Raw genomic sequence first — 26,947 nt, forward strand, 5'->3', positions numbered from 1 at the left:
TGCATCTAGGGGCAAGAACAATCTGCCCAGTGATTATCCATGGAATATTCTGACAGAAATGGTGCCTTTTAATAGAGTTATTACAGGAAATATAAGAGCAACAGCTAATTTATTATCTTGTACAAAGAGTGGTAACAATTTGAAGAGAAAAAAAAAACCAGAAAAAAAAAGAACTTGTAAAAATATCTGAGCAGAAAAGATTCAGCTCCATCCTTTTGCTATGAAAGCACTGCGTGTTGAAAGTGCAGAGTTGAGTATGCAAAGTGCCACACTCCAGACACTAAGACAATTGTCAATGTAGAACTGCTCAGCACCAATTTAAACGAGTTGCTTGTAATTGGTTCCTATAAACCCTCCAGAAAATAGTTTCACTACCCCAACTGCCTGTCTCAGTGTATTCTCAGTTCAAAAGGCTTAACAAGGACATGCAGAGGGTACCACGTTAATATAATGGAGTTTTTTGGCTTAACTGCTCTCCTAGGTAAATATCTCTGAACTTAAAGCAAGAATTGCTATATTTGTTTTCAGTGATGAACTTTTATTTCATAATTATTGAGTTTTTCAGTCTACTGGGCAACATTTTACATACTGGCCTTTCCACCAGTGCTCTTTCAGAAGCTTTGTATACTCACCACTGTATCTAACCTCAAAAGAATGAGTATTTTTAGAACTATTCAAAAAGTACTGCTAAGATCTACCAATGTCACATATTTCTATACTAGCCAGATCTTTCTGTGTTGGATTAAAAACAAAACAAAAAAAACTTTTAAAAAAATGGTAGTACTCTGTCAGGGACTTAGGGTACGGTACATCCCCCTGAGGGAGAAGACATTAGTGCCATGTACCAGGGACAAGGAGACTACCAGGTGACTCGCTTATTAATTTGTATACTGCAATGTAGGCAGTTTGAACTTTCATTCTCTGATACTCTTTTTTTAGAAGTATTTTTCAAAAGGATTAGAACTTCCTGCCAAGTCAGCCTTTCATTTAATAAATTTGCTTCGAGGTCCTTCATTGAAGACACACTGAGACTTCTGAAATCTATTTGTGTAACCTCCAGTTTGACTTGTATTGCACTGTTGCCTGTACCTAACTGACAAAACCAAGAACTTTGGGATTCTGAGAAAAAACTCAGTTGTCTCTAGAGGAAAACCCAAGAGAACCATGTCCACATGGAAGGAAATTGTAGTTCAGTCTCAGCTGATCATTTGCTGCTTGTTCTATTTGTTTTTTCTAGACCTAGATTAGTTTGTTAACTAGATTAGTTAATGCCCTTGAGTGCAAACAAGGGAAGGTATGCTTGTTCTGCAAATTAGTCACTGTAAGATAAAATGACAAGAAGATGAAGCAGACTGAGGCTGATATTATAAGAATGATTCAAGTAATAGTAGATTAAGGACAGAATTATTTAATCTGTACAAGAAAATTTTTGTCTTCCACAGAAACTGGGGCCTTCCCTTAGAGGGGCCATGGAGTGGTGGATTAGCAAGAAAGGATCTAAGTTTTTAAATCTAGCTAGATTTTAAAAAAGCCAAAGCAGTGTGCCAAGGCCAAAAAACCTCTGCTTTTTTTTCTTCTGAGACCAAAGATCATTTACCACCACAAGAACAGTCCCATGTTCTGGTCATGGAGAGAATGCTTCCTTTATCCTCCTGTAAAACACATCTTTGGATGTCTTTGATGACCCGAATATGACCATGGAGCACTGCCATGTAAAGCAAATAGCAAGATACTTCCTAGAAGAAGGATTATAGGTGGTGCTTTCAGTTACCATGACAAAAGGAAAAAACTGTAAATGAGAAGACACCAAAAAACTTAATTTCTCCATCTTAGAAGGACTGAAAATAAAGTACTTTCACTTCTGAAAAGAACCTCAATGCAGTTAGTCTGGCCCAAGTTGTCTTAATTACCAGGCCATATGAAAAATCCTCGACATGCTACATCAATGTTCTACTAACAGAAGAAACTGTTTCCAAGATACCTAATACATTGAGAAGTATTTATACTAAAAGTGTTTTATTCCTCTGTTGCTAAAAAGACTTTACTGGCTTAGAAGATTTGACTTGCCTTCCAAATTCAGTGTGTTTAGAATGGTTTCAGAAATCCCAGCTTTTTCTAACAAGCTCACAGCCTGAATAAAGCCCCCTACTGTGCCTTATTTTAAGGCAAAACACAATTGTGTCCCATCACCAGAGCTTTTCATAACCGCTTTTATTGTAAGCAAAGAAAACACAAAAATCTCTGTTAAATGCAATACCCTTCTTAGCCCCAGATTAAGCAGTGATACTTGGGTTTCTTCAGAAATTCAACTTGTAAAGGAACAGTCACCTTAAGGGGCCTTCAAGAGATTGATGAAGAAAGAGGAATTTACTGCTTAAATTCAATCTTTTCACATTTCGCATTAAATGTAAGAGTAAATATACCCTGAGCATCCTCACAGAAAAGAATCAAAGGATTCCAAGTGCCACAAACTGATTTTCCCAAAAACTAGTAAAAAAACCTCCACCTAACCAAAACCAAAATGCAAACTGCTTTATGCTCTCCAATTTTCATCAATTTAAGAAAAACACACAAATATTCTGGACCATACTGTCAGACTATAAGCCAGACCCTTTAAATTCACAGACCATGACCAGATTTAGTCTGCCAACATATTCAAAGCATCAATAATCAGAAAAAAACCTATTTATTTCGTCATTTCCTCACAACTATATAAGGGGAGAGAGAAACTGGTGGCCATGTAGGGAGAAATAGATATCCTTTAATTAAAGGAAGATCAAGAAGTACATGCATTGACAATGCAGGTTGATGCCCATGTAGCCCAGCAAATAGAAAGCGGGAGTGCAGTGAAACAACAGGTTACCAAGATGACTGATAGTGCTGACAAGTTTTGTTGCACATGCTCACACAAATGAAGGGATGATCCCAAATAAGGTCAGTGAGAAGGAAAGGAAGTACAAGACAGTGAAGCAGAAGAAAAATTATTTTATTCAGGGACAGAGGAAATCTCCTGTCCTTCAGCTTTTCCTTACCCTGGAACTCCATCTTCTTCTTGTGAAAGAGAGAAAAAAGAGGAGATATGTTCCTTTCCCCAGCAGTATTGAGCTTTCCTTCCTGTCTCGTTCATCCTCCTCAGAAACTCCTTATGATTCATTCCCTGCAGACTCAGATCTGTGCTGCTCAGCTGCCAGACTTGCTTGGAAGCAGGTATACTCTGCTCTCCTTCCTCCACCAGCTTTGCGCAAGGTTAACCAAGGGCCCATAGGAAGCTCCTTCCTCGAAGGAGGAAGCTGGGATTCATCTACTTTATTGAAGCTCTAATAACCCGTCAGCTTCTCCAAGATGGTGTTATGCAGTTATTAGTCCAACTACAGGCCCTCGCTGAAGCTGGGGGCACAAGTAAATCACCCTACAAGCAGAGCTTTCCTTAAGTTTCATTACTGGGAGTGAAAGGCTTTTTGTGATCCTCTGACTGTGTTCAGATTGTTAAACTAAAGAAGTGCTAGAGCCCTAGTCATCCACACTCTTCCTTAAGTCCTGGGCACCACCTCAGTGAGCTCTCTCCAAGTTAAATCTGCCAGCGAGGGTGGTAACTGTAAGTGGTGTGGACATGAGCCAGCCAGAGCCATTTGGACTTGGATCAATCCCTGGCCCTTTTTAATTAAGCAATATAAATTCAGTCTTATGTTCCTGAACAACTAGGAAGAGTTTAAGGTGGGAGAAGGATATCAATGCCAAACTGAAGGTGGACATTTCTTACTCACAATTCTGACTTGCCATCTGTTAATATGAAGAGACTGGCTTTCCCTTTGAAGTTACTTGAAGATCTCCACTGTAGGCTCCTTGACGCATTTTTGGTCATCTACAAGGACTGAATGGCACCCAACATTCTTGACCTGTTTGACTGTGAACTTAATAAGCTATTGGAAGAAAAACACAAATTAATACTGAACCTATAGTACCTTCTTCTATAATTTGTACCATGGTGTCTTATACAAAGATTTACACAGCTTAAGATCCATAGAAGCATACATTCTGCATTTTAAAAGTTGTGCTGTAAAACAGTTTGGAGGGGGATATTACATTTCCTCTCACCAGAAGTTGCTGTGGCAACTACACAGGCTGTTTCAGTTTAGATTGAGGGCCACCCTCACTAGCCAACTCCTGTGCCATCATCCCTCCTGCAGGTGAGCTGCAGGTGCTACCCCAGGCAGCTGCAGCACATGCAGGGCTCCACACACCCATGCAGGTCCAAAGCATGGAGGATTGCCAGACAGGCTGCTCACAGGGTAACCACATGACAGCAGGCAGGCAGGAGGCCCTGGACACTCAGCCTAAGATCACCTTGGAGGCCACTTTTTCAGACCTATCCAGGGGAGTGTGGGAGCACCTTCATTTATAATAGCAAAGCAATGTTTACAAGGATATCTCACTTTTAGCAAGATAGCTAGAAATGGAATAAATTGAGAGAAGCTAGACTCTCAAATATAGCTCTCTTATATGTCCTTGGAAAGAAACACTTCTAGAAATAGACATTTTCAATGAAAATGTCCTTAAATTTCAGATCTATTTGCTCCTCAATTGATAAATAGCTTCAACAATTTCTAAATTCTGCTTGCCTCTAGGACTCTCTATCACTAACCTATCTAAATGACTACAGACTCCTTTAATCCCTCTATTATTTACTTTATAATTTCTTTTGTCATTCTGGTTTTTCATCTCCCTCTGAGAATAAGTGGGAGAGAGAGCATCCCACATTATTCATGTATCATCCACGTAGCCCCTGATAAAAATTCACCTAATGTACTAACATCACATTCTGACTTACTTTTGTTCCAACTTCAGCAAGTTCCACCCCCAAATTCTTAACCTACATATATGACTACAAGGGCTTAGCATCTATCTTCTCCTCATCTTCTGTCTTAAATCTATTAGCAGGTGTTCTTTTTGGCAGCCAACCGAGACCATAGTTACTCCAAACAGCCACTGAAGTCCAAGGAAAAGGAACTTCGAAAACATAACAAACCCTTGTTTTGCTGTTTCTCCTGATACTTTTTGAAAAGATTTTAACCCAGACTGCACAATGTACAGCTCACTTCTGCTTTGTTTATAAGGTCCTAAACTTCTGCCTCCTCTTTCATACAGATGGCAGCTGGCACAACTGGAATAAAATCATTCTCATCCAGCATCCAAGAGAAACTTAGTAGCATGAAACTTAATAACCCTACAGTTAAACTGCTGTGATATTCACCTTCATATACCTATGTTCAATTTTTTTTTCTCATTGTGCTTAAACACTTTTCTTTTTTTTTCTTTTTTTTTTTTTTTTAATGAGACCACCGTATTTATGTAGCTATCTTGAGGAACCCCTTAGAGAGTGTTTTCATCAATGGTGTGCAGCAATGGTCAAAATCAACATCCATGATGGTGAAATGCTAAGAAAGCCAATGTCTTCAAAGACATACTTTCACAGAAAACTTTCAGTCAGAAGAGACTATCTTCTGTGGCACACAAATCACGGGATTCATCTCCACTTCATGTCAGTAGTGCTTCAGATACATCATTTCATGTAAACTACAAAGACGAATCTAAATGAGGAAAGACACTAGAACAGAAAATCACAATTACTCTATTCCCACTACTTTGGTGCAAATTTCTCCTACCATGTAACTTGATTTATTTTACCCAGATATGTATTACACAGGAAACTACAACAGCCTAATTTTTTTTCTCTTATATTTTCACTATTCCACAAACATTATCAGCGTTCAAAGTCCAGTTTGAAAATAAAATAAGATCACCTTCAAACAATGTGGTTCTTCCATACAAACACTACATAATGTTTTATCTTCTGTAAAATAATCCCATACTGCTTTCAGATACCCTGTTCTATGGAAGAGTCCATGCTACAAGTTTCAAAGGTAAGAGGATTCATCTCTGCCATGTTTCAAAACTTTGTGCATACAGCCAGAGCTCAACACTTCAGAAAACACGGTTTAGTAACACGTAGTCACTGGCTCTGCTACTCATGTCCCTGGTCAGCAGAAACCCTAGAGCATGTTGCACTGAAGAGGCATGTTACAATCTTCTCCTACAATAATGTCCCTGAACTAGTCGATCAAATTGAGCTCAAAGGCGAACAAGGGGAATCAAAAGCAAGCAAGATCCAAACCACAGGTTTACTCTGTCTGTACCCTGCTGAGGTTATGGACATAAGGGGCATGCCTTGCATCCACACAGCTTTTGCAGTTCTCTGGGATCTCTTCTGCAGGGTGCCATGGCCAAAAGCTTCAAGAAGATACATAGCACCTAAGTGAACAGACAAAGCCAGGACCTGGAACCAACTCCCTACCAACTCAAATAAGAAATGCCCAGCACTATTATCCAGAAAACTTCCCTGGAAGCTGAGGAGTCCTGTTTTAACAGCAGAATCTCACACAATCATTTTATCCTCAAGCAAGTGCTATCCTCAAATGATCCTCAAAACAAATCAAAAGGATAACATTTGTTTAGGTCTTCTAAATCCTCTTGCTGATTTTACTGTCTTTTCCTAATCAATCACAATTGCTTTACAGCCTCTGCATTTCTTTATTCTGCTATTGTTCTACTACTGTAAATTAGCAGAAAGTGGGAAAACAATAATGTATACAGCTCGTGCCCAATAAAATAAAGGCTAGTCCATCTGCCTACACTCTGTCCATCCTAAATACCTATTATATCATTAATAAATAAGCCTGTGCAGTGGTTATGCTCATGGTCACTAGCTAACTATTCAAAGTAGTGGAGAGGACTTAAAAATATCTGAAAGAAATACAATTAGGGGCTAATTTTCCTCAAAGACCCTATCCAAAGTAAAAACGTGAGATGCTCGCAAAAGAAGAAGGTAAAAAAAACTCAAAGAGACATGAGAGGCTATAATGGAGATGACAGAGTCTGGGATGGATCAAGGTCGTATTCATAGAGACAATAAATGTCTGAGTAAAGCCAGGAGACTAGTAAATGTTGGTTATGAAACTCTGAGTAACCAGACTTTTTAAGGCAGAAAGTCTCCTTCACATGGGGACAAACAGAAAAAAAAGATTTAAAACAGCAAGGGACTAGGAAGAACTCTCTCAGGGGTGCAAAGCTTTACAAATTTCAATCCACTTGTTAACGCTATTTTAAAATATGGATTTTAGTGAAAGAGTCCAAGCCACAAAATTGCACCTGGGCTATAGACATCCTAAAGGTAGTTCACAGCTGAGATCTTGCATTGATCTCCTAGTGGGATAATCCACCTACATCATATTTAGGTTCAATTTCTCAGGAACTACTAGCTATCTGGGTTTGACTTGCAATTTCCAGTTCCAAGAAAATCAGAACGGTAAAGTGGCTTTTTGTGTCATTAGCACTACAAATTAATAGGGACTACTATTACTTTAATCCTTATTAAGATATTCCTGATCAGTAGTTCTATAAGATAATACTGTATTAGTGATTTAACAGGGGTTTTTTACGCATTTCCCTGTGCTATAATTTTTCCACTTTTTTTTTTTCATTTATTTTCCACTATATTTTGCACTGGTCGTTCCTCTTCATCTCATTCAATGTCAATAAATGCACCTATACAGCAATGAGTGTAGATATGTGTAGAAACTACTGAGCAATGATAATGCTCCACAGTACATTTCTTTAATGAGAATCATGAACTGGGAACTGTTTCATCTGGATGTTTTGTTTGATTGTAGCAGGACATGCTTAGAAATACGTTTACTGAAAGAGTAACAAGTCTGGCAAACTTGCCTTCTTTAAATTAACATTTTCGTCTCAAACTTCATTAAAGGGCAATGAAATTCCTGTATGTTTCCTTTGCTAGCATTAGTGAGAAGCAAGAGATTTATATGTAAACAGAAGTCTTTGCTTTTATATGCAAGCTCTCTCTCCTATTCAAACCATTCAACAACAGTACAAAATTCTAGTTTTCAGTCACACTAGAGCTTAATTCTTTAAAAGCTTCTTCAAGGGAGTAGTATTCCACTTCTTCCCTCATGAGAAAGGACATTGTGAAAACATGCCCCTTTCAGGAGATACTTCCTTATCCCATAACCCTAGAAAATCCATAGAAATTAACTTCTTCTAGCTGGACGAAAGCAGCTCATGCAAAGGGGACGTGTCAGCTGCTGCCTCATTTTTTTCCTCCAAAGTCAAAGATAGCCTATACTGTCAGCAAACGCAAGTTATACCACACAGGAGCCAAGATGACAGAAATGTCCAGGATTTCAAGACAGTTCAAGGAAGGAAAAGTCACCATGAAAGAAGTGCTTTTCACCTGAAAAGCTCTCCATAAACAGTAATCACAAACAAGGAGCAGGAATAGCAGTGTTAGCCTCTGATTTTCAGCACAAGAACCAAGGAGTACCCACAGAAAGTGCAAACTCCTCCACATCCTTTCCACACAGCACGTGGTTATGTGGAGCTTGCTGCCATGCAAAGCTTTTTGATGCCCAAAATAGAAATGCTGTTTGATAACTAAAGTTGTGGAGCTCTTTCAGAAGCTACTACACACAGTGACCTGAATACAAGCTCTGACTTCAGACAGTCCAGTGACAGCTGAAAACTGAGAGGACAAATTAGCGGAAGGATCAAACCCAAAGATTTGCTCATATCTTGCATTTTTTCTCACACCAACTGATACCCAGAGATGGAGACAGGACATGCTCAACAGCTGAGGCACAAGTCCTGCACATTCTGTATCTTCACCATGTTCTTATCCTTTCAGATGTCAAAGCCATAAACAAAAAAAACACGGATGACACGATAAACTTTTAGTGAAAAGCAAAGTCTATTCCTCTCTCAGCTCAGTAAAATACAGGTCTTTCGGGAATCTCCTCAGAACATTGTTTTTCATAGAGGATTACAGTTTATTTGTATCACTGTCCTCGAGCAAAAACCAAAAAATTCCAGTGGAATTAAAATGTTTAACCTTGGTTTCATTCTACTGTCTTACAGGATCAGGTACATTTTAGTGCCACAAAAAGATTAAGCCAGGTAATTTCCAAGAGAGTGTCTACTCCATGCAAGCGCTAAACTCGTTCAGTGCCAGTCCTCATGCTGTTTCCAGTTGAAAGTCAAATAAGCAGGTGTCAGAGCAAAAAGACAAAATACAGACATTAAAATTAGACTATCAATTTCTGTCAGCAACTGTGTGCTACCTATTGTCATTTGACCCACAAAACCATTCAATATTAACTCAAAAACTATTAAAATTTTGATTATGTTCACCACAGTATGGTACCTAAACTAGTGCATTGAATTTTACTGCAGAAGATGTTATTAATCTGGCTTGTGCAGATATTACTACAGATATTATTATTCTGACTTCTCAGTGCTGTTTCATCAGCAACTGTTTACTTTCCTTGCTACTATTTATGAGTGCTTCTAACAGCATATGCTACAAATACACTAAATCTGCATTCCATGTATCCATTAAATGCCTTTCAGTTAATGATTTTTGAGGTCTTGCCCTTAAAAAGTTCTTCAGAGTCAGTGTGCTCCTGTTTTGGACAACAACTTTGTTAGTTATTCACATGCTATATCTCTTTGCTGCAGAGTATATTGAAAAGAATACATCGCTTATATTTTGCTTGCTGTGTGTTCAGTCCACCACGGTGCTAAATGCTGGCAGTTCCCTTTGCAATTATTATTTTCAGTACTTCTGGGTGGATCTACTGTAAGGATCCACTTCAAGAACACAATAAATATTTTTTTTAATATCTGGTCTGAAGGTGAATATACTCTTTTGAACACTTTATTGTATGATCTCAAATAAAAAGATATCCTTCCCTGCTTCATTTGCTGTGACAATAGAAGGACCACCTGTGCAAGAAGGGGTCTCTTTCTGAACTAAACTTGGGCGCAGTCCTACAAAGTTTATTTCCAGGTAAACTGTTCTTCTGCTATAAACACATATACACTCCTTCGGTACAGTGGCAAGTAGCTCTTGGATACATTAATTGTACATCAAGCCTCGTGATACACCTCAGCAATTTTTTTTCACAACAGAGATTGTAAAATTTTATGATAATTCAATGTTTTGTTACTCAGTAAACTGTTCAGGAAACTAGCAATTTATCTCTGAAAAGCTATCATTCACTGAAATGCAAAAAACAAACAAAAGGGCCAACAGCACACTTGTGCAATGCTCAGACATTGCCTGAAATTTCTAACAAGCAGGAAGGGAAGGCATAGGTAAGTAATAGTGCGTCCAAAATCACAAAAGCCATCTAAACCAGAACTAGGTATAGAAACAAATCACTGCTCCCAAAGCAACAAGATCATCCTTGACTGAATGAAACATGCTCCAGCAGGACTCACTGTTTACAGGCACATTTGGCAAACATCTGTAAATATTCAGAGTTTAATTTGCACACAACCATTTCATTTACCATCTGCAATCCAGATTCAGAGCATTTTATCCTACATGTTGATTGTTCCTATGAAAACCTCAGTAGTGAGCCCACCAGCAACAAAATCCCCCCTCAGAGTCAATGTAACAGCCTGATTCCCATTTCTCTAGATTTATGAAGTCCTCTTGAAAAACTGGTTTCCAGTTTCAAGCAACTCTCTCATGTCCAGATTATATTTTTATAGGCATTTCCTAGACAGACAATCTTTACAAAGGGACAAATTCTGAATGTCTAAATCATTCCTTTTTAAAATTTGAAGTCAATAGGAATTTTAGCTTAAAATTAATATACTTAGCATAATCCGAGATGGTTAAGTAGAATAAACATGAAGCTCAAATGAAAAATGCATACACATAAATATTTTAACCTGTGATATCTGTAAATACATTTTTTATATTTTCCTTAAGCCTAAATCATCCTTTTTATGTTTGAATTCATTTATAAATGGCCTGTCATTAGCAGACATTGAACTAGGTGCAAACATTTTATTACAGTAGCAAGATGCATGAGCAGGCATAAATTTCACCCCTTAATAAGTAGAGTATGCAATTTAATTTGATCAAGAATAATTAAATTTGTATAAATTCAGGAAATGTATTCCATAGAGGACAAAACTTCAATAGGTGAAATACATGTAAATAGGCAGTTTTACATTTGAGCAAGAGAAACAGACCATGGCTTAATTTCCATTACAGAAATTAAGCAGTCAGAGCTGCTTTTCAGACCTACATGAGAGAAACTTCAAGGACCTGATCCCACAGCTCTTACTGTCTTTGCCTTTTGGTGGGAGGTTTGTTTTCTATGAGTAAGAAAAGCAGTGGGGAGGCCAAACTTTATCAGAATTCAGATAAAGACACATACACTATATTTTATGGGCAGGACACAAGCTTCCATTTCAAACAGATCCTCGCATGGCTGTGCTTAGAAGCTTTTTCAAAATTGTTAGCAACCATGAAATACCAGCCAAACTATTTTATGGAGAAGGAAATTAACATGGGACTATGCAAAGATTCCAGTTCAGCTGCAGCCTGGATTTCAGACGTATTGCTTTTTAAATAGCTTTTGCATTTGAAGTTGATGTGAGATTGATACTAATTTCCTAAACTAAATCCTCCATCAGTAATATATTTATAGTAATGCCAATTGCCATCTACTCTCCTGTCAACATTCCTGACTGTGTTGCAGAGATGCTTCTCCTTGGAAATGAATGGAGAGGAAACCTGATCCATCCTCTGTCTGTTGGGTTGCCACCAGGAGTGAAATGTGATAGCAATTCTCGCCATGGGGGCATCTAGTACTCCAGCCAACACACCTCCCATGCGCACCCAAACACTGGTCATTTGGAAAAAAAAATCTATTCACTTGCTGGACTTGCTTCAAAAAGAAACCAGAGATAATCTCCTTGCCCCCTTCTCCTCAGGCTCCAAACTCTCCCCATGACTTTGCCATTCCCCAGCTGAAGATACCCAGTTTGGAGCCTGGAGATGGTGGTGGGAAAGCCATGAGGACAGTATCTTATTATAACAAGCCCTGATTCAGGGCTTATGGTTTGGAGAACTTTTTAACTATTTGTGAGAAAAAGTCCCTTTGGTCTTGCACTTTCTGAAGTCCTCTCTATGTGTATGACAAGCAGGAAGGGCAGAGTTAGATAGAAATAATTGCAAAAGCAAGTGAGTCCCAGGGAACCTGACACATGGCAAACGTTTTCATGAGGGACAGGATGCTGCAGATATGTGGGGCTTCATTAGTTTTGGTACCATTAAACTCAGGAACACTCAAAAAAAATCAGCCACACCTATTGATTCCCAAAGTTTTTCTCCTTATGAAGAAATATAAAGAGGTAAATAACTGGAGCAATCAAACGCGGCTCCTCTATTGAGGATAACAAATTTTAAACCAAGGGGTTTCAGCCAACCATAAACCAAAGCCTCCTGATGCAACCCTGACAGAGACTTACACACAGCCCTTCGGACTCCCCATCCCTCCCTGCGCTCTTGCCCCACTCTCTGGAGCTCCGACCGGTGCCGGTTACCGGTGCAGGCGGGGCGAGGCCCCCCGGGACGGCGGGGGAGCCCGGGAGAGGGTCCGCACATGGAAGGGGGGCTGCAGCCAGCGGTGCGGAGGAAACGCAAAGCAGAGAACATTTGGAAAGGAACCACCCAGGCCCGTTTCTGGAAATAGACCAACTCTCGAAAGGGACAAAAAAAGTGCAGCAGGCCGAAAATAGCTAAATAAATTGCAATTACAGCCAGCGTTTGCTGCCTAACCTGCTGGATTTTCCGCACGGTTGGATCAGCGGCAGCTGCTCGCTCATTTGATGCCTTTTGAGACTAAAAAGCCCAGCGGCTCCCGAAAAGTTTGGCGGGCCAAGGGGGCCGGAGGCGGTAGCGGCACCCCGTGCCGCAGCGGGGATGGGGGTCTCCGGGCTGCCGCAGACGGGGAGCCCCACGGCCCGGGGGCACCAGGCGAGGCCGCGCATCGCGGCACCGGCTCCTTGCGCTCCCGCGGGACACCCCAGCCTGAATGGAGATGATCTGCCGTCAGAGCAACGGCGCCTGTGACCGAGCTACCAGCTAATCCGGCCAAGCAGATTATTAGCCTCCTCAGACACATAGCCGCAGCTCGGCGCTCCCGGAACGGGGTGCCAGGACGGGGCGTGCAGCTCGGCTGCGCTCAGCGTCCCGGCTGCTCTGACGGGATCAAGTCGGAGCGGAGCAGATCAGCGCAGGGTGTGCGGGCGGGGAGTGAGACCGCGGACCGGGCCGGAGGGGTGGCCCCCACCAGGGCCCCACTCCGCGCCCCCAGCCCGCTCCCCTCCCCCTGCCCACCTCGCTTGCTTAAACGTGCTCCCCCCACTCCTTCAGAAGAGGGGGTCAGCCCTCCTCGGGCCAGTCCAGCCCTTCGCAGGCAGAGTGGCTGCGGGGCATAGTGCCGCTCCGGCCACCCAAATCCTCTCGTCCCGTGCAGAGGGAGTAAGTAAGTGCGGTAAAGTCCCCGGGGAGGTGGAAAGCTGTGCTGCGGTTGCCTGGTGCTCCGAGGGACACAACTCGGCTTCAGGGGCCGATGTCTTGACAGCCGGCCCTCCGCAAGGAAATCTTTCTTTAGGAGAGGACGAGGGTGTGTGTCTGTGGAGGGGTATACACCTCACCCCCCGGTATGCAAACTGAAAGGTCTAGAAACCACCAGCCCCCTCTTCTTCCCCCCTCCCCCCCCCATCCCTTCCTCAGGAGCATCGCCTCTTGCCCAGAGCACCACGGCTCTGGAGCCGGCCCCCCGGGGGCTGCGGAGCCACGGCAGCGGGCAGGGCAAGCAGGGCCACGCCGCCGCTCCGCTCTCTCCCCGCGGTCACGGCCCCCGCGAGCGCGGCCCGGGCAGGCGGAGAGGGGCGTCCCCAGGGGCTGCGAGAGGGTGGCCCATCCCACCCGGGGGGGGCACACGGCTGGGAAGTGACCCCCGGCTGGCTGCAGTACTGAGGGACGAGTGAAGCGAAGGACACTTTGCGGGAGGCTGAGCGCAGCCTCCGGCGGGGCATTTCAGCCTCTTTGGTATGCTAAGTGTCTGCTTTTCACTGCTGCGGCAGCGGCGGGGGGGAAAGGGGCGAGACGAGCTGGCAAACGGAAGCCGGGGGCGGGGAAGGGTAAATCCGCCGAGGTGCCCACCTCGACTCTGCACCGGACCTGGGCTGGGCAAAGCAGCAGCCGGCACACCGGCTGCCTTTAAGGAGAGGGGTGCGGGCTGCCAGCGCTGCTGCTTGTTGATGTTGGGGTGTCAGAGAGGCAACGAGAGCCTATGATCTACTACACTGCAGTGCCAGCGTCAGGAGCCTCCTGCTCGGGAGCTGCCACTGCAGGGCAGCCGGCACACACACACCAGCGCGCACACACGGCATCCCTCCCCTCACAGCCTGGGCTCCGGCGGCTCTCGCCTCCCCAGGCACGCAAGTGCTGGCAGACAACCTGCCGGCCGGGGTGAGCGAGCCAGGCTGCGCGGGGGACCAGAGGCCGGCGGGGAGAGCCGGTATTTCCCCTGAAAAGCTCCCGGCTCCCCCGCCCGCCGAGCATCCCTTCTCGCCCACCTTGCTCGCCAAGCCGCGGGCTTGGCCTCACGGACGCCCCGAGCAAGAGGGATGCAACAGCAGCAGCGTGACCCCCAGGGACCAGGCGGCCCAGAGCACCTGCATTTGCATTTCTTATGTAATGTACTGCAAGTTTCCCCCTCGGAGCCGGGCTGAACCGAAGCGCATGATTCCGGCTGCCAGGCAGACATAGAGACGGACGCAGAGACACCGGCGTGTGGCACAGAGGGGTCATCCCGGCAGCGAGAGGCGGAGGAGCGGCGCAGCCAACCCGGCGGTGCTGCTGCTGTCACTCGGCATAGCTGGCTGAGTTACCGTCTGGGCGCAAGCCCCAAGAAAGTGTCTACCCCCTTTCCTCAGCACCCTCCACCCTCCCGGCCTAGAGTGCCGGGGGTGAGTGACAACGGGAAGCCCCCAGGCCGGGGGAGGGGGGTGTCTGCCTTTAGAAAGCCGAGCGAGGCGGTGGGTGGGTGTGTGTGCGTGTGGGGTGACATACTGCAAGCTATTCAGAAAGTGCTGTGCAGGACCCGAGCCCCGGCACACTCACCCACCGCAGGCAGGGCCGGCTAACACCAGCACAGGAGACCCAGTCTCCTCTTCCCAAAACTGACTGGGGGTCTCCACGAGGGGCTTGCATCGGGGTCGGAAGGGGGGAGCTCCACCAGCTTCCCCTCAAGAAGGGTAGTGATATAAAAGTTTCCTCCTTGGAAATAGCTGGGCTAGGATGGCCTTTGATATTATTTTTTTTATCCCTTTTCGGTGGTGACAGGGGCTGAAGCTAATACAAACCGTTCCTTGCTTATTCATACACGTATGCACATGCATGTCCGTGCTGGCCTCGATATATCCCCCCTTCTCCCCTCAGCAGGATTGCAGATCTACCTCGGCGAGCAACAGACAGGGTAGCATTAAAGAAAACAACGCATTGCAATGGATTGCTTACCAGTTGGGTTCTTGTTTTTCTTAAGACTCTTGCCACAAAGACACTGCAGCATATGCGATCCTTTGCTGAAAATGTTCCAAAGAAACCACATTGATTTGGGCGAAAAGCAATCCAGCAGCTTATACACCCTGAGAAAGAAGAGATCCTTGTGGTTGCATAATAATAAATTGAGATCAGTTCTCCTGAAGAGGGGCACCAGTTTTATCATAGAAAAAACGATTATATTCCGATCTTCTCCCAGTTTTTTTTCCTCACGTGGTATATTTCTTTGAGACTTTTCAACGGATGCTTTTTTTTCAGCCAGGCTGAACGGTTGTTCCCTCTAGAGCAACACTGGATTATAACCAAAAGCGTGGAGAGCAAATATAAGAAATCCCTTTTTTCAGCGAGAAGCCAAACGAAAAGTAAGGTAGTGAAATCCCAGCCGAGGCCAAAACCTCATCGGAGACACCGGCAAAACGCGGAAGAAAGATCCCCAGAGAGAAAACCATAGCCTGGTACTTGACTGCTAGGAGGATGGGTGGATCTGCAGAACAAAAGCCACGGCAGGATCCATCCTACTGAACGACTGCCATTGTGCAGCCCCGCGGCGGGAGAGCGCACCGCCAGCACCCGACGAAGCCCGGCTGAGGCGCAGAGACCGCTGCCGGCCGCGGGCGCGGACCCCGCCCGCAGCCCCCGCCGATGCCCCGCAGCCCCCGCCGCCGCCCCGCGCCGCCGCCCGCCCTCGCCCGCGCGGGCCGCTCGCCTCCGGCCCCGGCTGCCGCTGCGCCCGCTCCGCCGCGCAGGAGGCAGCACCCCCGCCCCTCGCCGCCCGCCGCAGCCTCGGCGCCCAGTCGCCGGCGGGCGCCGGGGGAGGAGGAGCCGCCGAGCCCCGCCGGCCCCGATCGCCGTCACGTAGCCACGTGCGGCCCGGCCCGGCCCGGCCCGGCCCGGCACCGCCCGCGGGCAGGACGGGCGGGCTGCCCCGGGGCTGGCCGCCCAGCGTGCACCCCTGTCCCCCTCACCCGAAGTGCCCTGGCCCCCGAAGTCTGTCCCTCCCCCAAGTGTGGCTCTTGCCCATCTCGGCCATGCCATGCTCTCAACGGTCACGAATGACCAACGCAGTCCCGAACTAAGTCAGCCCGCGAGGGGTGTTTCTTTCTGCAACCTGCTGGCATCAGACCTAGAGAGTGTTCTGGTGAGGTATGGGGGTTGGCCCGGCAGAGGCAAGCACCGTATGTTTCACGGTGTAGTGATGCCATGAACGGTGCAGTCCTGGGCTGGGACTGGGGTTCCCAGGTACCACAAATTCCCAGAGAGGGAGTGCTAACACAGCCCCACAAAGCACCTGCTGCACAGCCGAGTGGACAACACTGCCATGGGCAGACGGACCGGCTCCTGAGCAGGGCCAGTCAATGCTCTCCATAGACCCACCCAGGAAGAGCTGCCCTTTCACCAGTCCTCCCTGGCCTCTGCCAGAGGGCTGCACCAGCCGAGCCCAGACCGTTTGCAGCCACGAGTGGCAGTGGTAGTGCTGGAAGAGCTGGAAGCTGATGCCTGTGTTCTCCCTCTCGCCTTTAGAAGCTCTGTGGGCTGTTTGGATACTGGAAGATGTTGGAAGATAGGACAGAGAGCATGAACAAATGAGGGGAAATACTATGAGTAGTAAAAAGGGGCTGCTGAGAAGAGAGTGGAAGGAGAAAACAGAAGGACAGTGAACAGCTCTCCTCTCCTCTCCTCTCCTCTCCTCTCCTCTCCTCTCCTCTCCTCTCCTCTCCTCTCCTCTCCTCTCCTCTCCTCTCCTCTCATTGCAAAGTAATCTATATCCACCTTTATGATCATCTTTACCTCTTTGAGCAAAGGTTTGCTCTTTGACCATTCACTTTTTCCAGTATCAGAGTACAAACTGGAAGTACCCAGACACTGTTTTCATCTATGGAATCTCTAATAATATTCACATTCCTTTAGACATGGTCAGATGTTGGTGTTTTCTCCTGAGCCCATGGAAGATGGCATTGCTCAAGGAAGGGTAAGACTAAAATATGAAAAATGCAGAGGTTTGTGTGTGTGCTTTTTCTGCCTTGACAGGATCTGTTGCTTACCAACACTGGGAAATGCTTACAGTAAACGTTTGGTCAGCACACCAAAAAAAAACCCACCAGGAAACGGAAATTTTCCAATAGTTTTAATTTCAGTAAGATTCTGGATTTATACGTATGGATGAGCTGCTTGGTGACTAGATCCTCATCTACATGATGTTTAAGCATCATTACCCTGTTTTACAAGGATGAAGAATTACACACAGGAATGCAGTGCTATATAGTGAGAAGTAGCCCACGAGGTTTGCAGAACTTTGGAGAGTTCCTACCTCTGAGCACCCAAGTTTGTAAAACTAAAAAGAAGCAAAGCTTGATAAATTAAATGTAAGAAAAGTTAGAAAGAGAGTGAGGCAAAGGTCAAAGAGGTGATACTGCTTGTTGCTAACAAGTGGCTTGGTCCCTTGTTCCATCACCTTGGCTGTGATGCCTGTTGAGCTATTGCACTGGCATGCGGATGTTCCACAGGCTGCCGCGAAGACAAGCTGGCTTGGCCACCTTGCCGCCAGCTGGCTGGGAGTTCACAACAGCCCTAGTGCTATTCATGGTAGCTCATATGTCACAACTCCCTACAAACAAAAAACTGATCCAGAGTATTCCCAAAATATCTGGGGTCTTTGTTTATCTTCCCTTGACCACAAGAGCCAACAATATGTAGCTGGGCACAGTCTGTCATCTGTAAAAAACAAAAAGTCACTTACCAGCTTCCCACCCAAGTAATTGGTATATACCTCCCTCAGGCTAGCATGTAACTCCCTGCTTTCTAAATGAAAGTAAAACTTCTCTGTAGCATCTCATCATTGTTCAGTTGTCAGGAATTGTGGCTAAGGAACATAAGGGGGCTGGTTCTGATGGTAGTAATATGATTTAATAATTTACCAGAATTATAACAGAAGAAGAAATTTCGTATCTCAATTGAGACAACAAATACACACCTTGCCTGTCTGATAACTTAGTGCCCTTGAAAAGGTCCCCAAAGCATGGCAGGCCTGCAAAGAAATACCTGAGCAAGAGCAAGAATTTATTCAGGATTCCTCTTTATGCAAAGTCAAAGTCACAGAAAGATTAGCCTTTTGAAAGAAGAGTTGACCCAATGTGGGAAAAAACCCCCCAAAACCCCCCAAAAAACACAAACCAAAATAACTTAGACATCTAGAGGCATCTGAGATGTCCTAGGATATCTTGCAGCATCAGGCATGGAAGGTATGATTCTGGATTTGTGGGAGACCAGGGCCCTTACAGAGCTGCAGGTGGAGACCACACAGTGCATCCTGGAGAATCTCAAAAGGGCAGTGATTGCTACCTGTGTATAAGCTATTCTATGGAGCTGCTAAATCCTTATTGATTGCATGGGGGCTTAGATACTCAGCTCCTACACAGACACAGGCACAGTTCAGTTTAGGTGTCTTGCCTACAAGCTGTACTCCAAACTAAATGTTTATACCTGTAGACTCTTGCTATCCTTGGAGACAGCTTGTTCTGAAACCCTTCATCTCTTCCTCTTCTATGCTAGGGGCAGTGTCTGGAGGAGAAAGGGAGGATGAACCCTTCATCTTACTTAATAGTAGAGGGTTTTTTACTATTCCATGGAGAGAACATCAAAGAGAAGTTCCCAAGTACTAAGAGGAAGGGAGAGAAAGGTGTTGAGCCTTTCTGGAAATGTCACCTTGTTCCTAGTGGGAAAGGGAAGAAGGAGGGATTGTCAATCTCCCTTGATTCAGCATACAGGTGCACATGCCCTGAGTGAATGAAGAGCAGGATTTTGAACACTGGATGATCTTACAAATTTGAACATGCTGATCCACCAGTTCCAGCCCAGTACCAATATCTGTAGGACTAGAAGGGTGACATTTCTTGCCTGAGAAAGGAAGAGAGAAAATGGGGAATAGGCGAAATTCTTACAAGCAGCTGTTGGCCAAATCCATTGTTACATACATAAAAAAAGAAGTTACCAGGTATGAGGATTTTCCTGTTGTTCCACAGTGATGAAAGAGGTGCAGGGAGTTCTTGTGGCAGCTCAGGTGAAAAGTGCCCTAAACTGGTGATGCACTGGTGCCCTGTAGAGGTGATGCCTGGTTGAGCAGCCTGGGTAAAGGTGAACATACATGGATGGCCTGGGATTCTTTTGGTTTACTAAAGCAAGTAGATATGTTCATGAGCATGAGTGCTGTCCTCAATTGTCTGCCTCTGTCCTGCAAACCTGGTGTCTCATGACAGCATTGCTTGCGTGGGAAAGAATGAGCTAAGTGAACAGGAGAAAAAGAACCTGGAGCTGCCTGCTCAGTAGAGGCCTAGGGCCTTGATACTCAGCAGGAGCAATTGTGGAAGGAATCCTACTGTTTCCATAGAGAATAGTAAGATTTTATGAGACATTAACTGGGTGGTGGATGGGATATGAGTGTGACGTGGACCTAGTGATACATGAAATGGTCAGAAATCCAGATCAGAAACCCCAGCCCGTTGCCCTGTTCTGGACTGGAAGCCCCGTGAGAGGCTTTACAAGGAAGTGCCAAGTTTGCCTTACTGAGCAATTTGTTGATTTTAATGTAGCAATGTGAAAAAGGAGTTTTATTCCAGTGTCAGGACTCTGGCATGCTGGATCTGGTAAAACATAAAGACTGTGCTTGGACTAAATCTATTTTTTCAGGGGAGAATAAAAGACCTAAATTGGAACTAGCAGCCAGATTGAGATTGCTCAGATATTGCCCCACATTAGACAAAATGTAATCCATTCATTAGTCTGTAAAAAACTTGAGCAATGTTCATAGAAACGGAAATGCTCCTGCATGCCTTAACTGTGTGAACATATATCCCTGGCAAATGTAAGGTCCAGTGGCCATAAACATGTATCAGTCCACTTGGGTGTGTACTACCCCTGCTTTCCCCAAGGGAGAGGCTAAGTGCAGGCGATCTGGCAGAGCACAGAGTCAGCAAACAGGGCAGCATATGATGCAGGAGGAACCCATGTAGGTTTGCGTGTAGGATTTGTCTTCAGGAAGCCTGTTAAAATTCCTTCCATCGGACATGGAGCAGACTTGCTCAAGCAGGTTGTGGTAGCCATGCTTGCCTCTGCCTAACCTGCAGCACCCACATGGCAGTGACTGCCTTTAAGGCACTGGGCGGGGGCTAGAGTGGTGAGTGATTTACAGACTGAGCTTTTCAGCCTGCAGGCACATCTTGGCTTGTGCCGGCTGTGCTGGCTGTGCTGCTGGGGGCTGCCCTGGTACCAACTCCAGATGGCTTCAGCACAGAGCCTCCTCCACGGGCTGAAACTTTGAGAGTAGAGCCCTGACTACTCCGTGACTTACAAGCAGCTGTAAAGTCCTCTGGTTATGGCAGGAGGCTGGGCAGCATCCCTGTTTAAATTGCAAGGCTAATTCTTCAGTGTTTTGCTCTGTGGAAACACAAATCTGTCATTGCAGAGACCATAAGCTGTAGGAAATCTGAGATCATTGTGGTCATTCAGACAAAATACAGCTATGGGTAATAGAGCAGAAGGAATTAATTTTTAAACAAACCTGGTCAAGGCACTGCTTTCAAAGGCAGATTGAGCCTCTTTTCCTTCAATAACAGGAATTTCATAGAGTGCAAGAGCATGTAGGGCAGAGGATAGTAACTTGAGAAATATAAAAACATTGAGGAAGTAGGTACAGTTAAGATAAATATACTGCGAGAAATGTCTCACGGACTTAAGGACAATGGCATTGAAGAAGCAATTAACTGTGAAACGAAGCAAATAGTGAAGGTTTTAGGACAGTGGAAAGACTCAAAATAGCTTAGTCTAAGTTGTTTAGGTGATACAATGGTCTGGTATCTGTAGTTGCTTGATTTAATTTCAGATATGTGTAATTGCTATGAAGACTGACTAGTGAAACTTTTATAGTTCCTAAAGGGCAAAGCTTTTGTGTTACAGTTCTGTGGCCAAATTAAAAATGGTGTCAGTGAAAGACAGCAGAATGCTTTAAGTGTTTAAGTGGAAGAAAATAATTCTGCTTCAGCAGAGTTTTTTCATCTCACTTTGTTGTATTTGAAAGATGTGAAGAAATCAAACCGTTTGGGAAAGGAGAAGATACTAGAGCAACTAGAGACTTGGCCATGAGAGACAAGAGGGGAAATCCTACCTGAGTATCTGCTACTGATTATGCAAATAACTGAATCCAGCCCACCTGCAAAATGAACCAATGGCCAAAGTTGTAGAGCTGGAAGCAAGGTGCTCTCTTCAGGATAAAGAGAATGATTATCTAATCCCTGTCTTCTGTCATTGCTATTATCTGTAACAACAGTCCAGTATAATAAAGCACACATGGGCTGGGTATTGACTAGAGCTTTTTCTTTCTTCTATGTTATGTATATGTCTGATGTCATGACACAAAAATTTGTGAATTGCCCAGGTAAATAAGAGCAAAAAAACCCACAGAGCAGATAAAGGAATTAAAGAGCTTAGAAAGCAGAGACAGTGTCAAGAGTTGTCATTTGAATTTTTTCAGTAAGAACTCTCTACCTGCCAGATTTTATTATCACTAATCATTTCCAGAGCCTAAGTGATCAAGAGGAATAAAGATACTTATTCTCCTTTTTTTTTTTTTTCCTACCATAAAAGGATCCAAGCCTTACCCAAGACAGAACTAATTCAGGTTTAGCTTGAGTACCTTGACAGGCAATTTTGCTGTGCCACTGAGACAAAACTGAGATTTGGAAATCTGTCCCCACAGCTGACCCACTTTTTCATTTTCTTCCTGCATAAATAAAAAAAAAATCTTTTCTTGGTCAAGACTACAAAGGAAAGCTATCCATTCTTTGGCTCTAAAGCTGTGTTTTCTACTGTGTAATTTTTCTATATGCTTTGGTTTTGAGAGCATGTTAACATATAATCATTGCTGGAGACAGCTGTAATATGACTGTTTTTTGGTTTTTTTACATGTAGGAATGCAATTATTCTACAATGGTTGTATAAAGAGACTGTTCAAGACTGAATTTTTATGCCTGATGGTAGTGATAGTGAGTGGATTTCAGCTCCCAGTTTAAAATACCTAAATGTAAGAGGTCTACATGTATTTACACATAATCTATATACATCAATATGAGAGATGCCTGTCTGTGTTCCCAAGGTAGTCTGAGATCTCCTCAGCACAGTGAATGGAGTGTCAAGAATTTAGAGTAGACTGTAGTTTAGCGTTTTTCTGCTCCCCTCAAAACAGACACCAGCTCTGCTTTGCACTGCATGAGCCAAAAACCACTGTTGATTTCACTGACCCTACTGACTAGCTTTCCATAATAGAGATCATGTTTAAAGCCTTAATCTCAAGTTGAGTCCAATCCTTTATTACATATAGGTGATATGCCAATGAACACAGAATGAAAACAATTTGGGTTAATTTCAAAAATTATCATACTGGCAATCAAATGAATGAAATAGTAGGCAGTCAGACATCAACTTCTGAAAAATACCCTCTGTGTGGACATGCTGGTTTCTGCACGTGCAAGTTAAGCCATATCAGTTTCACTTTCTACTATGATCACCTCCCACATAAACAGCTTGATCTTTATAGGTGCTGAGAATTCATACCTTCTGGAGCCAAGAAAAGCTGCAACAGTACAGCAAATCTGAAAATTGGGACATTTATTTAGATTGCTATGTGAAAATGTTGATTTAAATACCCAGCTTGAAAACTTTAGCACAGCTTCCTCAGTGAGAAAAGAAAGCAGGTCCTACGATTATTATTCCTTGTTCTTCCAGTCAACATCTTCCAGTTAGCATCTTTGTTTTTTCTAGGGTTTTTTTGGGTTTTTTGGGGTTTTTTTCTCCTACAGATTCTGGCATTACATTCTGCTAATTGATTTCAGTGACGGTACCTCTTTAACACTTGTCATTTCCAGATAGTTTCTCAATACTGTTATTGTTGAAGGTAGAGATTTGCACCACACATATAACTTTTTTCTTCAAGTCTTTCTCTTCTTATCAATATTTAGTAGATGTTTGTGCTGAACAAGCTGTTAATCTAGAACATCTTTCTAAAGAACGTCTTAATTTTTTTTCCCAAAGGAGAAGTATTCACTTTGAGTTGTTAGCATCTTTTTCATATTTTTTTCCCCAACCAAATTATTAGTTTTAGATCTGATCTGGGCAACTCACCAGCTTTTCAGCTACATTAACAAAAATTTTTTGAGTAGCCGCTTGTACTGCACAGAGTTTGCCCAGAAATCACCAAAAATTTTTCACTTAAAAGCTTTACTTTATACTTGGAGCATGTGCCTTAGAGATAACCGTCTACTCTTTAATAAATTAAAACACATAGTGATGTACTTTTGTACTGCAAATGAATGAGAACATATTGTAAATAATAAATTACAAGAGAGAATGACAATGTATCTACTGCACATCTTAGATCTTGCATTTATGTTACACTAAATGACTGCTCTGTGCCTTCTGTCACAGAACCGTAGAACAAGGTACCTCAAAATGAGGTGTGTTAAAATGTGAGTGTTGTTGGAAAGCAAAGCCCAATTCGTTTCCCATATGCATCCTTGATAATCTGGAATCACTGTTGAATCACTGGGGTTGCTATTCATTCATCTCAGGTTAAGAGCAGAAGATGGCTTAGAATAATGGTCTAATCATCCTCTGTAGAGACATCTGGGCCATTCTGCTACCACTTTTTAAAGGAAAAAATTTACTCCTCAGGCGCAACAGTTCATTGGTTTTCATTTAAAAGATAAAGAAACAAAGCATTAAAAAACAGAATTAAAGCCATTTCCTTTAACCCATTTACCCATCTGAAGTCACATCTAGACCAGCAAAATCAAGAAACACAGAAACCAGCTTAACCAATATTAGTATATGTTCGGATGTTGCAGCAGCTGCAAAAATTCTGCTATTAGTTCTTCAACTAAGGCTCATTTTCACATTGAAAGGTGGCAAGATAAGGCTAGTAGAAGTCAATTAGGAATGGATAGATTACTGATTATATTTATTAATCCACCTCTAACATGTATTGGGTTTCAATGGAGTTCTAGAAAGAATCCAATTTAAGTGACAGATGGCAAGGATGAAAATACTGCTGTGGAAAACTAGGCAAAGCAGAGAACAGTTGTGCTCTTTAATAAATAACGTAGGATCCCGCATTTTTTTTATATATATTCCTAATGCATTCTGAATCCCATCTCAGGACTGCCTGAGTCTGGGCAGGAAAGAACATTTTCCATACTTTCCAGTCAGCGGGGGTAGAGGCTGGAGAAGCATCTTCTGAGAATGAGACCATAGGAAGCAACAGACTTGCCTAGACATCTAGGATCTAACTATCCCTGGAATGTATCGGAATGACACAGAGGAAAGTAAATAGTCAGCACAGGTTGATTCAATAGTTTCCTACTCTGGTTTATACTCATCTCTCTTTACACCATTCACAAACTCTCATGGAGTCACAGAGCAATGTAGAGAGCACTACATATATGGGAAAATTTGAGTTTGCTTCATTTACAAGTATTTTCATAAACCGTTTATTAAAAAGAAGTAAAATTACATTAGGACTGATGAGGGACCAAGGACAAAAAACCAGGCAGAGCCCTGCTGCAGTGTGCCCAGAGCTGTTATAGGCATGTCGCCATTTGAAAATGGAAGGAGTTCAATTTAGGGATGAGGGCCCTATTTCTTCCTTCTTAAAACATGCTCTGTAAGGAAGCTTAGTTAAGAAAGAACAAGAAATACGGTTTGATAAAAACAGTGTTTAGGTCATCCTTGATCTAACCATAGAAAGAACCCATAGTGTCTCTTTGGGTTTCATTTGAAAGAGACAGGAAGTTAAAACATATTAAGCAACTGAAAACATGTTAGACCTGAAAATCTTTAACTAAAATAACTACCAAAATTATGATTTCTTGATTTTTTTCACTATTTAGGCACCAAATCTAAGTCATTGTGTTATTGAGGTTATTTTCAAGTTAGCTGCCACAAGGTACCATAAACTTGTTAAGATTTTGTTGCTTTTCTGCAGTAAGCCTATTTATCAGGCATCAACTGACAAATAGTGGTAAAATACGCAAAGATGAAAAACAGAACAAAACTTTCAGTTCCTCCCTCTAGCCACACTCAATTCTAAATGCACTGCTTTTTGTCGTTCTCCATCAACAGGAGTAAAAGATAACGTTCTACACAGCATTAAAAAAGGACACCATCAGCCTAGTTTTAATAAATTAAATCAAAATCTAATAAAGCTACTTTCTCAAAAGGGCACCTGCCTCTGAGATCATCTCCTCTATATTCTTTCTCATTATTTAAACGAATTTTATCTAATTTAATTTTTTTATTACTTCTCCATTGTCTGCTGCTGTGAGACTGTTTCTTTCTTGCACACAGCAGCAAGCAGCTTGCAAAGATTCATCTCAGGACTGCAAGTAGAACCAAAATCTCAGGGCCTCTTTATGCACCCACTTGTTTGTTCTTTTTCCACTTCTTTAGCTTCAATCTGAATGATGCAGTATTGGAAAAACACGTGACCAAAGATGCACTCGGGCATACAGCATTCCCATCTTTACTCTCACATCACAACCCTGCACTCAGTAGCTCAACCTTAGGCATGTTTCTGCTCAACATGATAATCATTTGGATCCCATACAAAGATCTGCTTCAACTACCTTCTTCTTTACAAGATCTAAGTTAATTTTTAGATGTGTTTAATTTTTTAATCAGAGCTATCCCAGGAATGCATCTTATTCCCAGACCTACATCCTTCAGAGCCTAGCACACCAGATCAAGTATTTAATTTTCCATGGCAGCTTGGCAGTTAATCTGTGTGTTCCCCTTATGTCCTTCAGGTAGAAAAGGAAAGCCCCTCCTCACATCCATTGGAATAATGATGTCTCCAGTGTGATACTGTCTGTTCCTGCTTCTTTCTCAGGGCATCAAGAAGTCTGACCATGTGCTTCTGAGACAGGGAGCAGCTTCTTAGGTAAACAGTCCTTTCCCTAGCATCTGCAGGGATTCAGATGAGAGAAATAGTGCTACTCACCAGCTGCTGCACGGACCTACACCTTTTCTGAATGCTCAGAAAACATTTACAGATTAATCTTAGTGAATAATATTTTCCTACTATCATCTTGCTAAGGTCTGTAACTTCAAGCTCAGATGCTTTAAATTTAAGCAGCCATATTTAGGAGGTCTAGGTTTTCATCCTAGAGGAAACATGACGATTGAATTCTCATTTCTCTTTCGTTAAACTAGGGCATGACACTGATGAAACTGATACTCATTTCATATGCAAAGAAACAAATTGGAAATAATTTCTCTCCAGCTGAACAGTTCTGGTAGCACAGGCTGTGTTTTCTGAAAGTGGTGTTTCAAAGAACATAGGCAGTGCTCTGCAGAAAGCTGGACAGTACCACTTGTGGCAGCAGTGCTTGTCTGCAGATC

General features: G+C 43.5%; 1 protein-coding gene across 3 annotated transcripts in view; it reads right to left on the reverse strand.

Moving 5' to 3' along the window:
- Window positions 1-16,149, reverse strand: part of FGF14 (fibroblast growth factor 14) — a 384,596-nt gene extending 368,447 nt beyond the window's left edge. For 2 of the 3 annotated variants that reach the window (XM_010394116.4, XM_010394115.4), the window contains exon 1: window positions 15,464-16,149. In XM_010394116.4, the coding sequence (XP_010392418.1) occupies window positions 15,464-15,671 (208 nt within the window). In that variant the 5' untranslated portion in view covers window positions 15,672-16,149. The remainder of the gene's footprint in view (window positions 1-15,463) is intronic. The other variant, XM_010394117.4, reaches the window with a different exon arrangement.
- Window positions 16,150-26,947: the final 10,798 nt, after the last annotated feature.

Source organism: Corvus cornix, chromosome 1, assembly GCF_000738735.6.
Source record: "Corvus cornix cornix isolate S_Up_H32 chromosome 1, ASM73873v5, whole genome shotgun sequence".
NCBI lineage: Eukaryota > Metazoa > Chordata > Aves > Passeriformes > Corvidae > Corvus > Corvus cornix.